At 40.1% G+C, this 18,838-nt stretch overlaps 1 protein-coding gene across 2 annotated transcripts in view; it reads right to left on the minus strand.

The window, feature by feature from the left end:
- GABBR2 (gamma-aminobutyric acid type B receptor subunit 2) overlaps positions 1-18,838 on the minus strand; it is a 982,804-nt gene that overhangs the window by 566,335 nt on the left and 397,631 nt on the right. For both annotated transcript variants that reach the window (XM_073630834.1, XM_073630835.1), the window contains exon 3: positions 145-315. In XM_073630834.1, coding sequence (XP_073486935.1) covers positions 145-315 — 171 coding nt within the window. The remainder of the gene's footprint in view (positions 1-144; positions 316-18,838) is intronic.

An 18,838-nucleotide genomic window follows, 5' to 3' on the forward strand; every position in this document is an offset into this window, starting at 1 on the left:
AAGATGTTGAGGTCAGACAGTCAGGCAAATAGCATTCTTAGCTATGGCAGCCTCTGAATTTATCGCGAGGAAGGCTTCCCTTGATAAAAGTACTGTTTTCTGTTGTTTAAAACATGCAAATAAAAATAAAGGTCTTGGTGTTACCTCTGAAAAACGTTGAATGTCTTGAGTTAATGTCCCCACCCTTTGCCATTTGAAATGTTTGAGGAATTTCACTATTGCTGGATTGACTGCATTGTCTGAAGGAACGGTCCGGAAAAAGTAGGGATATTTTTTCTTGTCTGCTAACACTGGAGTTGTGGCTGCAAAAGATAACTGAAAAAAAAGAAATCAAATGAAAATATTAGAGATAGATATTATCATTTAACAAGATCAATCAATCAATAAATAAATAAATATGTATATAAAAAAGATAAGTGCAGCGCAAAGGAAAAATATGAAAATTAAATCAACATAAAACATAAAACATAAGTCCTTTTTATTCCTTATATAGATAAACTTCAATCCTTGATCATAGAAGGACGTATAAAATCTTCACCATAACTTTGGCACACTAAATGTGTAGGAAATGCGCTTACCAGAACAGTTGGACCTCTAAATTATAGGAGGTCAAACGGGCATAATAATCAAACACCATCAGCACAACGACATCGATCCCCTGGATGGTTGTCCTCATCCACCTAAATCTGATGGCAAGCTGGAGATAGTGTAAACTATATTGCAGTAATCCAAAAAACCGATCCTCAATGTGTTACCAAAGGTGAAGCAGCCATGGAGATAAAAAAGAAGAAACAAAGTCCTCTAAGTGTAGACTGATTGCTACTTTATTTCCAAAAACAAAGAGATATAGATCCTTAAAAGCGCTGTGGAGCGCAGTGATAAAATATAAAGTTCAAAAACAAATATACAATTAAACTGGCAGCAGTACCGCTGAGATGCAGGGTTAGAACAGTGACTAGTAGATCCAGGCTAAAAGAACGCCCAGCTGTTCGCGTCCGAGACAGCTGAGAAGGCTGCGGGTGTGGAGTCTTCCTGTGACGTCACTCGCAGCCTTCTCAGCTGTCTCGGACGCGAACAGCTGAGCGTTCTTTTAGCCTGGATCTACTAGTCACTGTTCTAACCCTGCATCGCAGCGGTACTGCTACCAGTTTAATTGTATATTTGTTTTTGAACTTTATATTTTATCACTGCGCTCCACAGCGCTTTTAAGGATCTATATCTCTTTGTTTTTGGAAATAAAGTAGCAATCAGTCTACACTTAGAGGACTTTGTTTCTTCTTTTTTATCTCCATGGCTGCTTCACCTTTGGTAACACATTGAGGATCGTTTTTTTGGATTACTGCAATATAGTTTACACTATCTCCAGCTTGCCATCAGATTTAGGTGGATGAGGACAACCATCCAGGGGATCGATGTCGTTGTGCTGATGGTGTTTGATTATTATGCCCGTTTGACCTCCTATAATTTAGAGGTCCAACTGTTCTGGTAAGCGCATTTCCTACACATTTAGTGTGCCAAAGTTATGGAGAAGATTTTATACGTCCTTCTATGATCAAGGATTGAAGTTTATCTATATAAGGAATAAAAAGGACTCATGTTTTATGTTTTATGTTGATTTAATTTTCATATTTTTCCTTTGCGCTGCACTTATCTTTTTTATAGCATTGTTTTTGGTTGGTGAATCCTTTAGTGTTCAGCTTGCAATATCTGCTTTTATGTTAATTGTTTTGCGCTGATTGTTCTCTCTATTAAATAAATATGTATGTCTTCGAAACATTAAAGCTGAACTCTAGGCACATATAGACAACTTAGCATCAAATTAAAGTATATGTAAACCCTCATCTGGTAGAACAACCCATTCAAGTTAAAATTGAAACCAAAGGAAAAACATTTGTGTAAATGTATAAAAAAAAATTATAAATACCTTTTTCCCTTTTTTATAAGTGATCATGTACTGTCTGTTCTCAGCTGCATAAGGAGCCTAGAGCGTGTCAGCACAAGTCTGATCATTGGTTGGAGAGCAGGCTAAGTTCCCAGCACAGCTAGAACACTGACCACAATGGAATGGATGTGCTCTCATGCCTAGTGTGGTCAGTTTTTTTGATAGGCAAGCATAGGAACTGGCAGGAGTGACAAGGATTGCACACAAAGGAAGCAATAGACAGAGAACAGGATAATTTTCTTACATGGTATAGCAGGCACATATCAGGAATATAAAGTGTTGGGTTTACATATTCTTTAATGCAGATCTGTATACATTAAATCCTTCTTTTTTTTACCTGCATTTGACTAATTTCACTGTTGCAGACCCTGTACACATATGCTTAGATAGGGGGAGGGAGAAGCAGCACATGGAGCCAATGAGGTGCACTGCAGTGCAAGGAGCATGCTGATAAGAGAAGAGAACAGAGTGACTGAGAGATGAGCTTATCAGTATGCTTCACAGGTTGGGTAGAAGACCTGCATGGCTTCATTCATGCTTTCACTGCTGCATTTTGGCTACTTTCACACTGGGGCATTGGGGTAAACCATTGTTTTTGCAGAGGATTTTGACTGCTAGCGGGGTGCTTTTACCCCCTGCTAGCGACCAAAAAAAGTGCTTTGCTGGCGGTTCGTTGGCGCTGCCCATTGATTTCAATCGGCAGGGGCGCTTTATGAGCGGTGTATACACCGCTCCTACAGCACTGCAAAGATGCGGCTTGCAGGACTTTTTTAAGCGTTCTGCCAGCGCACCGATCCAGTGTAAAAGCCCTCGGGCTTTCACATTGGAGTGAGAGGAGAGGCTCTTTCAAGGCGCTTTGCAGGCACAATTTTTAGCGTTATAGCGGCTGTAAATCGCCTCAGTGTGAAAGTAGCCTTAGCTTTTCTCTTTTTCTGCAGTTCTCTGGAAGGTATAAACAGCTTTTATGTTTCCAATATAACATTTCTCTGCATAGAGAAGTTCCTGCTTTAAAGCAGGTTTAGCTGTGTTTACACGCATTTACGTCAGTATAGCTATATTTGGAGTTTCTAATTGGATTCTGGATGCACAGAATTCTATTTTTTGTAAACTCAGCTGAAACTAAACAGCGCTAAATGCAGTTAGACTTCCAGGAGTACATTTACAAAAGCCAAATAGGCTGTTCACTTTGCAAGGAAAGTTGCACTTTGCAAGCAAATATTCCCCAGGACTTGGTGATCAATGTTAAGGTTTGGTGACTTCCATCATCCGATCATATTCATACAAACATGCTGTTTTTTATTTTCCTTGCACATGATTGGGTATTCTTTGCAAAGTGAAACTCCACCACATTCACCAAGCTCTGGGAAAAATTCCCTTGCAAAATGGACACCCTATTGCCTTTAGCAAATCAACTCTCCAGTCTAAATGATACCATTGAGAAATCCATACCTGGATGTATATGCATTTAGTAATGTGCTCTAAATGCATATAAATACAGATTTGACACTGCCAGTGTGAAGGAGACCTATTGATAAGTGTAACAGCAGCAAAGAAAATAGAAGGTGGAAACGCTGCGTGGCTTAACTGTAGGAGGCAAAACATGTCAGAGGAGTAAAGCCAGGAGGCGTTTAGGCTGAAGCTTTATCTTTACCTCTCTATTTAGTGACTGGGCTCTCATGTGCTGTGTTTCCATCTCCTGTTTTCTGATCTGTTACAGCTAGCCAGAATAAGCTTGTTGAACGTCAGCACCCACTCCAAGGGGAAGTTTTGCAGTGCTTTGAGCGGCGCTCCAAGTTTTTTGTATATAGATAGCAGCAAAGAAAGATCAGATTGTCTCCCGTGTTAAGCAATCTGTCACTGGTTACATTTCAGTATATGCTTATTGGGATTTTTTTTTACCAAAAATATGTAGCAGAATACATATTGACCTAAATTTTTGAAGAAATGTAAATCTTTAAAATTTTGCTTTTGGATATGTTTTATAGCAGAAAGTAAAAACAAAATATTATATATTTTTTTCAAAATTGTCATTTGTTTTTCTGTTTAAAGCACAAAAAATAAAAAAAAAACCCAGTGGTGATTAAATACCACCAAAAGAAAGTTCTATTTGTGGGAAAAAAATACATACATTTCATTTGGGTACAACGTTGCATGACGGCGCAATTGTCAGTTAAAGTAACGCAGTGGCGTATCACAAAAAATGGTCTGGTCATGAAGAGGGGTCAAGTGATTAAAGTGAAGTTATTTTGCTCCTGGCCAAGTGTCGCTGACTACAGAATTAATCATTTGACAAGGTCTTAAGGTTTAAAGGGAATGTCTAGTGGGTGTATACATAATCTTCATCTTCAATGAGTATGTACTTATAGGCACGGTCACTGAACAGGGGGGTGGCAGTTGGGCTTATTATAGTCAAGGAGATTTTAGTAACAATGGGTAGAATAAAATAATTTTTCTAGCTTATAAACCTAACAGAAGGCAGAACCTTAAAGAAAAAAATTAAATGGCTGGCAGGTTTGCCTAACCACTTCAATACAGGCATTTATACACCCTTCCTGCCCAGACCAATTTTTAGCTTTCAGCGCTCTCACACTTTGAATACCAGCTGTACCCAAACAAAAATTTTTATCATTTGTTTCATACAAATAGAGCTTTCTTTTGGTGGTATTTAATCACCACTGGGTTTTTTATTTTTTGCGACATAAGTGAAAAATTGTAAATTTTGAAAAAAAACACTTTGTTTCTATGATAAAATTTTGCAAATAAGTCATTTTTGTTCATAAATTTGGGCCAAAATTTATACTGCTACATCTCTTTGGTAAGAATAACCCAAATTAGTGGATAAAGTAGTAATTAGTAGTCATTAAAAACTGATCACACCTGATCACACCTGATGCACTGACAGCATATCTCATTCCTTGAGGCTCTGAAATGTCAGGAAAGTACAAATACCCCCCAAATGACCCCTTTTTGAAAAGTAGACAGTCAAAGGTATTTAGTAAGAGGCATGGTGAGTGTTTTGAAGTTGTAATTTTTTCCCACAATTCTTGGGAAAATGAAAAGTTTTTTCTTTTTTTCACTAAATTGTCATAATAACAAGTTATTTCTCACACACAGCATATGTATACTTCCAATTACACCCCAGAATACATTCTGCTACTCCTCCTGAGTATGGCGATACCATATGTGTGAGACTTTTACACAACATGGCCACACAGAGAGGTCCAACATGCAGGGAACACCATCAGGGGTTCTAGGAGCATAAATTACACTCTAATTTCCTAACGATCTACAGTATTACATTTTGTGAAGGCCCTGGAGCACAAGGACAGTGGAATTACCCAGAAAATGACCCCATTTTGGAAAGCAAATACCCCAACGTCTATTCTATGAGGCATAATGAGTCTTTTGAATGGTTCATTTTTTCCAAAAGTCTTTGGAAAATGTGGAAAGAAAATTAAAACATTTTTTTTTTTTTTTTACACAGTGGTCAGTTTATAAGATATTTCTAACTCAACGCATGTATATAGCAAAAATGACACCCCAAAACAAATTCTGCTACTCCTGAGTATGGTGATACCACATGTGTGAGACTTTTACACAGCCTGGCTACATACAGAGGCCCAACATGCAGGGAGCACCGTCAGGTGTTCTAGGAGCATAAATTACACCTCTAATTACACCTCTAATTTCCTAACGACCTATTACACTTTTGAAGGCCCTGGAGCACCAGGACAATGGAATTACCCACAAAATGACCCCATTTTGGAAAACAAACACCCCAACGTATATATTATGAGGTATTATGAGTCTTTTGAACGGTTACATTTTTTACACAAGTCTTCAGAAAACGAGAAAAGAAAATGAAAATCTTTTTTTTTTTTTTTTTTTCTTTTATACAAAGTTGTCAATTTATAAGATATTTCTAACACATAGCATGTATATAGCAAAAATTACACCCCAAAACACATTCTGCTACTCCTCCTGAGTATAACGATACCACATGTGTGAGACTTTTACACAGCCTGGTCAAATACAGAAGCCCAACATTGAAGTAGTACCTTCAGGCATTCTAGGAGCATAAATTACACATCTCATTTCATTCCTACCTATAACACTTCTGAAGGTCCTTGAGCACCAGGACAGTGGAATTACCCACAAAATGACCCCATTTTGGAAAGCAAACAGCCCAACGTATGTTCTATGAGGCATGGGCTGCAGATAGGTACTCAGGTATGATGGGCTGGAGACAGGTACTCGGTTACTCTGATGTGCTGGTGACAGGTACTCGGTTACACTGATGGGCTGGTGACAGGCACTCAGGCACTCTGATGGGCTGGTGACTGGTACTCGAGTACTCTGATGGGCTGGTGAGAGGTACTCAGGTACTCTGATGGCCTGGTGACAGGTACTCGGGTACTCTAATGGGCTACAGATAGGTACTCGGGTACTCTGATGGGCTGGTGACCAGTACTTGGGTACTCTGATGGGCTGGAGACTGGTACTCGAGTACTCTGATGGGCGGTGACAGGTACGCAGATGGGCGGTGACAGGTACTCAGATGGGCTGTGACAGGTACTCAGGTACTCAGATGGGCTGTGACACATATTCAGATGGACTATGACAGGTACTCGGGTACTCAGATGAACTGTGACAGGTACTCAGGTACTCGGGTACTCAGATGGACTGTGACAGGTACTCAGGCACTCAGATGGACTGTGGCAGGTACTCAGGAACTCGGGTACTCAGATGAACTGTGACAGGTACTCAGGAACACAGATGAACTGTGACAGGTACTCAGGTACTTTGGGTACTCAGATGAACTGTGACAGGTACTTGGGTACTCAGATGGACTGTGTCAGGTACTCAGATACACTGTGAAAGGTACTCAGGTACTCGGGTATTCGAACTGTGACAGGTACTCAGGTACTTAGATGGGCTGTGACAGGTACTCGGGTACTCATATGGACTGTGACAGGTACTCAGGTACTCGGGTACTCAGATGGGCTGTGACAGGTACTCAGGTACTCAGATGGGCTGTGTTTGAGGGACACACCTCATCCCGATCACTGCGCTGCAGGCCCCCCGGGGGTCCGCAGGAGCAGCAAGAAGCCGAGGACGTCAAATGACGCCCGCCCAGGATGGGAGATCCCATCTGCGGAGGTCATATGACTATAGCCCAGTATTGAAGTGGTTAAGGCTCGGTTCATACCTAGTGCTGATGCGGCTCCCAACAGGGTCCTGTGTGTCCTAGTTCACCGTTTCAGGTCTGATTTCAGCCCGAATTTTGGGCTGAATTCAGGCCTGAAACAGACCATAGGACGCACAGGACTCCTGTGCAAATTCTCACTGGAGCCGCATTGGAGATTTGTTAACTGGCTCCATAGAGAGCCAGTCACAATCTCCTGCTATTGCGAATTAGATGTGGAGGTCCCGCATCCAATTTGCAATAGTGAGAACCCAGCCTTAGAGTTTCTCCACCATTTCCAAGGAAGTATACTGATTATCATTGTTGAACATGGAGTATATTTTGATCAAAGCACAAAACATGCATAAAGTACCATGATCATGAACATGATCAGAAAGCCTGATGTACTGTAGGTTTAGAGTAGGCCAAAATGGGATGTGAACCATTGGCTTCCATTCCAACCCTGCTCACCAAAGCAACACAGTTAAGTAGCTAATCTTAAAAGGGACCTATCAGAAATTAAACATAGAAGCTGTCTTTGCATTTTTGTTGTCATATTTATCCTTGCCTCTCTACTGCATATTAACCAATCAGCTAATTTCAGCTTATTTAATTAAGCTTTGGCAATAAAACCTGAAGGCTGATTGGTTGCTATGCACAGCTGCACCAGACTCTGCGTGTACCAGTTTTAGTAAATCTTCCCCAGTATGTCTTTCAGTTTGAATAATACTGGACATCATTTACCCTAGAAAGTTTAGGATATCTTATTGCAGAGAAGCAACACTTAAGCGCAGTGGTTCTCAACCCTGTCCTCAAGTACCCCAACAGGCCATATTTGCAGGTTTTCTGTAAACTTTATGTGAGTTAAACAAATGGTTGTAAATGCAAAATCAATCTGTGCATTAAAGCCCTTTCAGGACTCATTCACACCAGCAATGCAAGAACAAGACAATTTGGGGTTGATTTACTAAAGGCAAATCCACTTTGCACTACAAGTGCACTGTAAGTGCAGTTGGAAGTGCAGTCACCATAGATCTGAGGGGGACATGCAAGGAAAATAAAAAAATAGCATTTTAGCTTGCACATGATTGGATGATAAAATCAACAGAACTTCCCCTCACTGAAAGTGCACTTGTAGTGCAGAGTGAATTTGCCTTTAGTTAATCAACCCCTTTGCCTTATGTCCTATGGCATCAGCTCATGCGAATGCACCTGCACTGGTGTACTGTATTCTAAAAAACAGTAGGACATGTTGCATTTTTATGCACTGCAGCATATTTTGATACACGCTACAGCTCATAAGAATTAGATAAATGTAAAAAAAAAAGCACTGCAATATGTTTTAATAATGCATTACAGTGTGCAGCAGTGCACATGTACAATGCACACCAGCATGTACATGTTATGCACAAATTAACATGCCTTCACTGATGTGAATGATCTTTGTGTGCACTGTGGTGTGTTACGCATGAACATTATATGCTTTTTTTTATCTGTCATTTTTTTATTTAGCCTTTTGGACATTTGGTCAGGTACTACATTTTAGGTCCTCTGTATTTACTAGGTTGGCCACCACTGTTTTAAACGGTCTGTAAAACAGCTAGCTAGTTTAATATATATTATGGAATTAAACATATTATCCTGTAGAGAGTAACAAAATATATTAACTCTTCTTGGAATCAGTGTAAAGCAATACAATGATGTACACCTGGGAGCAATATATTTGTTTAAATATTTAAAGAAATAGGCATTTTGTTTTAATGAAACTCATCTTTTAATTAAACATTGCTTGATTTTTTTCTACTGTGCAAATAGACGCATATATGTATGTTCGATATATAAAGCAGTTAATGCAAACATGCTTGGTATATTTCGAATATAGGCCTTAATAGCTTGAAGATATCATAAGTAAGCTATATTAACAGCATAAATCAGTGCTGCAAATTCACCAAGACATTTTATGGACCTATGCAGACAGCCTATTCATAAAATATAACCCCTCATTTCTGTTCATATTTAACTGCAGAATATGAAAAAAAAATCTTTTGGTCACAGTGTCAAATAGCTGTAGAGTTTTTAAATAGATGCCTCTACCAGTGCCGAATTATCAATTTGGCAGAGAAAACATCAGCCTATGGGCCCGTGACTGTTTAAGTACCCTGTGATAACAGATTAAAATAATATTAATTTGATCTTGAAAGAAAATTACAATGAAGCTGTCTTAAATTGTTTACAATAGATAGAAAAAATGAATTAACTCAAAGAAATGAAAACTTTACATTAACCACCTCAAAACTGGACGCTTTCAACCCCTTCTTGCCCAGGCCAATTTTCAGCTTTCAGTGCTGTCACATTTTGAATGACAATTACTCAGTCATGCAACACTGTACCCATATGAAATTGGTATAATTTTTTTGAGACAAATAGAACTTTCTTTGGGTGGTGTTTAACCACTTCAGACCGGGAAGACTTTGCCCCTTTCATGACCAGGCCATTTTATGCGATACGGCACTGCATCGCTTTAACTGACAATTGCGTGTTCACGCGATGCTGTACCCAAACAAAATTGACGTCTTTTTTTCCCCACAAATAGAGCTTTCTTTTGGTGGTATTTGATCCCCTCTGAGGTTTTTAATCTTTGCGCTATAAACAAAGAGCGACAATTTTGAAAAAATAATATTTTTTTTATTTTTTGCTAAAATACATATCCCAAAAAAACAAAAAAAAAAACATGTATTCATCACTTTAGGCCTATATATATTTTTCTATATATATTTGGTAAAAAAAAAATTGCAATAGGCGTATATTGATTGGTTTGCGCAAAAGTTATCGCGTCTACAAACCATGGGATAGATTTGGGTACGTTTATTTTTTTAACTGTTTTTACAAGTAAAATCAGTGATCTGCGATTGTGGCGGACAAATCTGACCCCAAATGACACTTTTTGGGGACCAGTGACATTATTACATTGAGCAATGCTATAAAAATGCACTGATCAATGTATAAATGACACTGGCAGGGAAGGGGTTAACACTAGGGGGCAATCAAGGGGTTAAGTATGTTCCCTAGGTGTGTTCTAACTGTAGGGGGGAAGGGCTCACTGGGACATGACCGAGATCACTATCATGTCCCCTGTGAAAATGGGGATCTGCCTTGTTTACACTGGCAGATCCCTGTTCTGCCTCTGTACTAGACATCGAGCCCCCCCACCCGTGGGCATGCTTCCGGCATGCAGCGGGAGCAAGAGCGTGCCACCGTTGGCATGTGCCCACCCGCAGCTGCAGCTGCGCAAGCCACTGTACAGGTATGGCGATTTGCGCAATGCTGCCAACCTGCCGCAGTATATCTGTGTGAGCTGGTTGGTAAGTAGTTAATCACCACTGGGTTTTTTTTTTTCCTGCGCTATAAATGAAAAAAGAGCAAACATTTGGGAAAGAAATGTTATTTTCTTTGTTTCCTAATTTTGCAAATAAGTAATTTTTCTTCATAATTTTGACCAAAATCCATACTGCTACATTTCTTTGGTTAAAAACCCAAATCAGTGCTTATTATTTGGTCTGAGTAATAGTTATAGAGTCTACAAGCTATGGCATCTATCATTGAAAATTGTTTACACGTGATGTAGTACTGATGGCCTGTCTCATTTCTTAAGGCCCTAACATGTCAGGACAGTACCAATACCCCCCAAATGACCCCTTTTTAGAAAGTAGACTATCCAAGGTATTTAGTAAGAGGCATGGTGAGTTTTCAAAAGTTGAATTTTTTCCCCACAATTCTTTGGAATATGAAGAAATTAAGTACATTTTTTTTTTCACAAAAATGTCACATTAACAAGTTATTTCTCACACACGGCATAGGCATACTTGTAACTACACTCCAAAACACATTCTGCTACTCCTCCTGAGTATTGCTTTACCACATGTGTGAGATTTTTTCACAACCTAGCCAAGTAGAGAGGCCCAACATCCAAGGAGTACCTTCAGGCATTATCCACTTTAAAGGGGTTGTAAAGATGTTTTTTTTTTTTTTTTAAAATAACAAACATGTTATACTTACCTTCACTGTGCAGCTCGTTCTGCACAGAGTGGCCCCGAACCTGGTCTTCTGGGGTCCCTCGGCGGCTGTTTCAGCTCCTCCCCGCAAGCATTTACCACCTTCATGCGAGCTCCCTCGCACGGTGGTGAGTGCTTGCGGGCGCGCTCCCGTGATACAGCCGGCGGCTATAGCCGCTCGCTGTATCACTCGGCCCCGCCCCCCGGCGCGCCGCGTCATCGGATGTGATTGACAGCAGCGCGAGCCAATGGCTGCGCTGCTTTCAATCCATCCACTGCAGCCAATCAGCGACCAGGCTGAGCTGCAATGAAGCTGACGAGGACGAGGAGCGAAGATTCGAGGCGTCAGGTAAGTAAAACGGGGGGGCTGGGGGCGGCGGTACTGTCAAAAGTTTTTTCACCTTAATGCATAGAATGCATTAAGGTGAAAAAATTTTTACCTTTACAACCCCTTTAAGTCCAGGCCTTCTTCTGACAACTTTTGTTTAAAAGTAAAAGCATATTTTTTTAAGCAGAGGCCATAGAGAAGAAAATGATGGGTATTACTATTTTTACTGTCACACAGTATTTGGGAAGCAGTTTTCCTAGCGCAATTTTACACACTAACACAATAATACACTTGCACACAAACACGATATAATACCCAATTTTTTGGTAAAATATAAACTATGGTGCTGTGCTGAGTAAAAGATACTCAACATGTCACGCTTTGAAACTGCGCACTTTTGTGAAATGGTGCCAAACATAGTTATTTAACCACTTCCCGCCCGCTCCATTGCGGATTGACGTCTGCAATGTGGCTTCGTTATCCTGACTGGATGCCATATGACGTCCAGCAGGATAGGCCGCAATCGAGCACTCACGGGGAAGCGCAAAGCGGCGATCGGTGGTGCTTTGTGTCACTCTGATACACCGCATCTCTGATCATGGTAAAGAGCCTATGATGTAGGCTCTTTATCACATGATCAGCTGTGACCAATCACAGCTGATCACAGCGGTAACCAGGAAGCGCCGGTATTTGGCTTTCCTTGGTTCACACTGACAGGAATAGCTGACCGGCAGCTCTAATGTTGGGGGGTGGCAATCAGTGCCCATCAGTAACTCCTGTCAGTGCCCTTCACAGATTCCAATCTGTGCCCATCAATAATGACTGTCAGAACCTCATCATCAGTGCTGCCTATCAGTGTATGAGTGTCATCTATTAGTGACCATCAGTGCCATCTATTAGTGTCCATCAATGCCACCGTCAGTGCCAATCAGTGCCCATCAGTGCCGCCTATTAGTGCCCATCAGTGCCACCTATCGGTGCCCATCAGTGCTGCATATCAGTGTCACCTATCAGTGCCCATCAATTCTACATATTAGTGACTCCTCATCAGTGCCCATCAGTGCCAACTCATCAGTGCCATCTCATCAGTGTCCATCAGTGCAGCCTCATCAGTGCCCATCAATGAAGGAGAAAACTACATTTTATAACACTTTTTTTTTCTACTTTTGTACTTTTTTAGTTTGTTCAGCAAAAGATAAAAAAAACCCAGTGGTCTTCAAATACCACCAAAAGGAAAACCCAGTGGTGATCAAATACCACCAAAAGAAAGCTCTATTTGTGGGAAGTAAAATGAAAAAAATGTAGTTTGGGTACAGTGTTGCATGACAGTGCAATTGTCATTCAAAGTGTGACAGCACTGAAAGCTAAAAATTGTCCTGGGCAGGAAGGAGGGAAAGTGCCCTGTATTGAAGTGGTTAAAAATCTCCATAGGCAATGCTTTACAAGACTTTACAGGTTACCAGTTTAGAGTTACAGAGGCAATTCATGGCAATACCTCACATATGTGGTGCGATTGCCATTTGTGTATGCGCAAGGGACCAATGCATGCATTCGCCTTTGCACATGAGTAAGGGGGGACAGGGGCACTTTAAATGTTTTATTTATTTATCTATATTTATTTTTACACTGTAACAGTTGTATGCTGGACTAGTGGAGAAGTCATGGGCTCCCACCTGCAACATACATCAGGCCACAGAGTGGAACTCTGTACTTCTATTACTGCACACAGTGACATGGTGGTTCATCTGTAAGTTGTGAAACTTACTTAATGTTGGACTTTTACATGACCATAGTCCCCGCCTGGTCTCAGCATTGAAATGTGTGTTCATGGCGAAAGGTGGCCCCGTCCACATTGTTACTGCATACGTTTTTTTTTTTTTTTTTTTTACCTGGTGAATCTGCCAATAACGCACTGCTCAGCAGTATTTATGGTGAAGAGTTTAGCCTGGCTGCTGTTTTGTATGAGAAAACCATGGCCATCTGACTCTCCAATTTGTTGGCTGTACATGATAATATAACCCTTGCTGTGTTTTTTTCTGCATGTGAAACCTGGCTCACGTACAGTTATAAATGAGGAGGGTTCAGTTGGGCTTAAAATGGTTTTAAAGCGGAGTTCTAGTCCCCAAAACTTTTTTTTTTTAAAGACTCTGTAATTGTCCAAACATCTACATGAATGTTTATAACATGTCATATGTTTTGCGCTTTTACTTTCTGTAAAAATAGTTTGTTACTAATCTCGTAAGCAGGCAGGTTCCATTTTAGCTGTGGGCATTGGTAGCACTCTTGTATTCATTTCCATGATTTTTGTGCAGCTGGCTACTCAGCATGCACTCCTCTCCTTCTTCCAATAACATGAGATTTTGGCAGTAGGCAATTCACAAGGACTCCTGGGAAACATGACGCCGCTATCCCAGGAACCCTTGGGAATCGCCTAGTGACATAATCGCCTATGCGGGGACGGGCAGAAGTAAAGGAGAAAAATTACAGAAAAAGGTATTTCCAAATAGAAAAAAAAAATGCTTTTTAAAAAGGATGAACTAAGGGCATACAATAGAGAAAACGTTCAGAAAATAGGTGGAACTCTGCTTTAAAGTCAAAAGGTATTTTATCTTAACTCATTCTATGCATTAAGATAAAAGACTTCTGTGTGCAGCAGCTAACCCAGCACCCCCTAATACTTACCTGACCCCCTCTCTATCCAGCGATGTACATGAGTGCCTCGGCTGTCCGTGACGCTCCCTCATGATTGGCTTAGACACAGCAGCAGCGCCATTGGCTCCCACTGCTGTCAATCAAAGTCAGTTAGCCAATTAGGAGAGAGAGGGAGCAGGGCCAAACGGGTCTTTGTGTCTGAATGGACATACGGAGCTGTAGCTCGGCTTGGGTGCCCCCATCGCCATTACACAGGGCATGTAAGTATAACTAATGCAGCTACCACATTTAATGACTTGTAAGCTGCAATATATCACATTTTTAATTTTTGGTTTTATATATTCTTTAGACTGGGTTCACACAGAAGCCAGATGCAGCTCGCAACAGGGGTTCAGTGCATCCCTGTTCTCCATTTCTGGGATGAATCAGGGTCAAATTTTTGCCTGAATTCAGCCCTGAAGTGAAGCCAAAGATGCACATGACTCCAGTGCAAGCTGCTCCACAGCCGGCACAGAGATGTGTGAACCGGCTTCATAGAGAGCCGGTCACCACCTCCTGTTATGTGAATTGGATGTGGTGAAACCTGCATCCAATTCGCACTAGTGTGAACCTAACCAGAAAAAATTGGGGTTTAGCCTGGATCAACCACCAAAAATAAAAACGTGAGAATAGGTTAAGTGTTAGATAAGACATTAATCCACATAAAGAATATGGGATGCAGTTCAGGTTGCCCTGGCACATACAAAAAGAAAACTAAGAGAATAAGGATCTCTTACGAGGGCAGAAAAACACCTGAACACAGTCTGAATAAACAAATCAAAATTTATTAACAAAATTGTAAACACCACACAGATTAGATACTACAAAAAACACACGAAGTGGGCTATGGTAAGTGACTATCACAGACCCAGTTAAAAATTGACAACAATGTCATTAAAAACATGGGAGCTGCGGCTGTGCATACCACATACAAACACCAATCACCACTCACAGACACTGATGGTATAGAATTAATTCAAATTTCCAAAGCAACTGCTGGTAGAATTCTATAGATCACTCTTCAGAGGCATGGTATATCGGGAATGTGGGTATGTGTAGATGGAGAGAATGAGGAAAGTCCATTCATGGGACTGGTTCAGCACGGTGAGTGGGTCAAGGAGGGGCCGGAACCAGTAAATATTTACCCAGGGAGACAGCAGATGTAGCCGGCAAAGCTAACCTATTTGGATAAGTCAGTCATATATATATAGGCAGAGTAACAGCGGTATTAAGAGCAGAAGCAGCAGGGGGAGTGTTAGCAGCTAAAGGAGCATTTTCAATAGTAAAGGTTGAAACGATACATCTCTCACCAGCTAGAAGCCATCCAGCATCCTTAGACCGCAATACTCAACCCCAAAAGATGGCTAGGAGTGTTAGTCCGTCTTAAGCCACCTTCCTGCCAAAAGATCAATGTCCTCGCTGTATAGTATTCGCCGTTGGTTGTAACCATGCAGGTTTAAAGAAAGCCGGTCATCAGCTGTTAGGTCCCAGCTGATTCTCCATCCACAATATGCGCACGGTTCCAGAGTGACGTGCTAATGTCACGTGCTGTCGTGTTTCACCAGCCAATGAACGCTGGTTTCTTCAGAGCAGGGAGGAGTCCGTGGATCAAGTTTAAATAGACAGGGCATTAGATAGTGTAATTACTAACCATTACCACCAGATGTCATCCAAGGTCACCTCTCATTACGAACATTCAGCAAGGATAATATGAATGAAAACCACAATTGGTTTTACATGATCGATCATGGCCTGTTTAAGTATTTTAATTGGAATGGTAATTAAAAGATAAAGGCCATTTTCACTATTAATAAATACTGTAGAAACCTATATTTGAGACAGGTGTACATATATTCCAATAATAGGGAAAAGAACGAGCCAAAGCATTTACTTCTCTAGAAAGGGCTGTAGACTGCATTCCCCTTTTGGGACCATAGAGTCCAAATAATATGTCCACATTTTTTCCTTCTGAAGGAGAACAGTATCAAAATCACCACGTCTGGCAGGCAGATTTAATCTGTAAATACCTTTTACGGTCAGGCCCTTTGGATCACGATTGTGGAGCTTGGCAAATGCTGAGGGATCGGACATTCATCGTCCTTCTTTTTAATACCAGCAATGTGTTCGCCAATCCTTATGTGGAGAGCATGTTTTGTTTTGCCTATATAGGTTTTATTGCATGGGCATATAAGCATATAAATAACCTGAGTTGTTGAACAGTTAATAAATTGTTTAATTTTATAATCTTTTCCTCCGCGTGGATTGGTGAACACATTGGTCTGGTGTACATACTTGCAAACATTGCAATGTCCACAAGCATACATACCAGAAAGAGGCCTAAAACTGGTGAGCCAATTCTTACTGTTTGTCCGTGTATACTCAGAGTGAACCAAAAGATCACCAAGGTTACGTGATCTTCTGGCTGTCATAAGTGGTCTAGAGTACACAAGGTCAGTAATCAATGGAGCTGATTTTAAAATGTGCCAGTGTTTCTGTGGACCATTTTCCACTGGGAACCATACCTGGTAATAATCCTAGGGAAATTCTGCTCACTTTTTTCGGGACATGAAGATTTTGATATAACAAGGAGCTCATCACGTTTTTTCAAAAAAGCTTTTTTCTGGGCTCTTTTGAGGAAACTATGAGAGTAACCTCTCTGTCTGAACCGCTGGTACATCTCACGTGCTTCTTTATGGAAATCTTCCTCCTCAGAACAGTTCTGTCTAATTCGCAGGAACTGTCCTATGGGTATCCTATTGATCAAAGGCTTAGGGTGATGACTCTGGGCCAAGAGTAAAGTATTAGCAGCTGTCTTTTTTCGGAAAGCACTGGTGGTAATTCTGCTTCCGGATCTACTAATTAGTTATTAATGACAACGCTGTCAATTTTTAACTGGGTCTGTGATAGTCACTTACCATAGCCCGCTTCATGTGTTTTTTGTAGTATCTAATCTGTGTGGTGTTTACAATTTTGTTAATAAATTTTGATTTGTTTTTTCAGACTGTGTTCAGGTGTTTTTCTGCCCTCTTAAGAGATCCTTATTCTCTTAGTTTTCTTTTTTTAGGTGTGAACCTAGCCTCAAGGTTGATTAGTGTCCTCAAGAAAACATGAACCACTTAAAACAATGAGTAGCCACAGCCAAAATGGAAATTGCCATATATTCACAGAGATGAATGATAACTCATCAGCTTAGGTAATCATTACCTTACTTGCTTGTTTTTAAACTTCAATACTCTTATTAAATCAGTACATTTAGTAAAGTGCATTAGCATTTTTCCTATTAAGTAATCTTAGCTTGACTGTGCTCTCTAAATAGTCATCTCTGTTTTTCAAAACACTTTTGAAAGAAAAATCAATTGCATTTTCACCAATGTATACAAAGAGCATGTTATGTTTGCCTACTGAAATAACAGTAATATCTTTCTATATTGGAGAAGAATGCCAATAGGATTTAGGCACATACATTATTCAAGAAGAGTTTTTTTGTAAAGTTATTAAACACGGAATTTTCTGAAGTCTAGTTATATAACACCAACCATTTTTGTATTGTATTTATTTTATTAAAAAAATTAAACTGGCACACTAATGAAATCTATCTATGTCTTATTATGATGCAAACAGTTCCACTAAAATCAATTAGGTAAATCCATACATTGTCTTCAAACCGCCAAAGACATTGCTAGTGGTTTCAAAATATATTGCAAGTTGCTGTTTACAGTATTTTCTGAATCTGACAAACTGTAAAAAATAAAACAATAAATGTGGCACTCTTGATCCATAACAGTTTCCTAACATCATAATTTAACTGACTCATTACTAGTTTATCCAAATCTAGAAAAGGCAATTCCAGCAAATAAATCTTCTGACTTTGGAACCTTTCAGAGGGATGTGCTTATGATGTGCTTATGTTTCATTTCTAAAATAGTTAACACAGCTCTTAGATATATCAGAGGTGTTTTGAAACCTAGTGCTTTGGTCTGATGAAACAAACATTGAACTCTTTGGGTACAGTCACCAAAGGTACGTTTGTAGAATAAAAGAAGATTCATTTGATTAAAAGACCACCTTACCTACTCTTAAGCATCAGGGTGCATCTAGTATGCCTTAGGCTGTGTTTAAGCCTATGACACAGAAAATATTGTTCAGAGTTAAAGTAGAAAAATATATTCTCGGAATCAACAAATCCTGAAGCTAATGGCAAACATTTAAGGTCTATTGCACATGGGGCTATATAGGTGCAATGCGTTCCTATCAGCCTTTTAGTGCATCCAGGAAGGACAAGTGCAGCTTTCAGTCCCACTGCAGACAGCTTGTCAAAGTCTAAAGAATAAATATTTCAACAAAACTAAGCAGGTTGATTTACTAAAAGATTAGAGAATGTTCATTTAATAAATAAAACTTGAAATAACTAAAGCTGAGTGGTCAATCTGTAATCTTTTAGTGAAACAACCTACTTTATTTCAAAACCAAAATCCATTATATCCCTCATGCGCATTGAGGTATAGCCAGTGTAAAGCATAGACTCCAAAAAGGAAACAATAAGGATGTGCCAGGATGTATGCAGCTATCCCTTGAACTGTCCAACAATGGTTTCCAAACAATCTGTATCCAGAACACAAAAGAAAGAGAAGCACAACCTA

This window comes from Aquarana catesbeiana, linkage group LG05, assembly GCF_042186555.1.
Source record: "Aquarana catesbeiana isolate 2022-GZ linkage group LG05, ASM4218655v1, whole genome shotgun sequence".
NCBI classification, from domain to species: domain Eukaryota; kingdom Metazoa; phylum Chordata; class Amphibia; order Anura; family Ranidae; genus Aquarana; species Aquarana catesbeiana.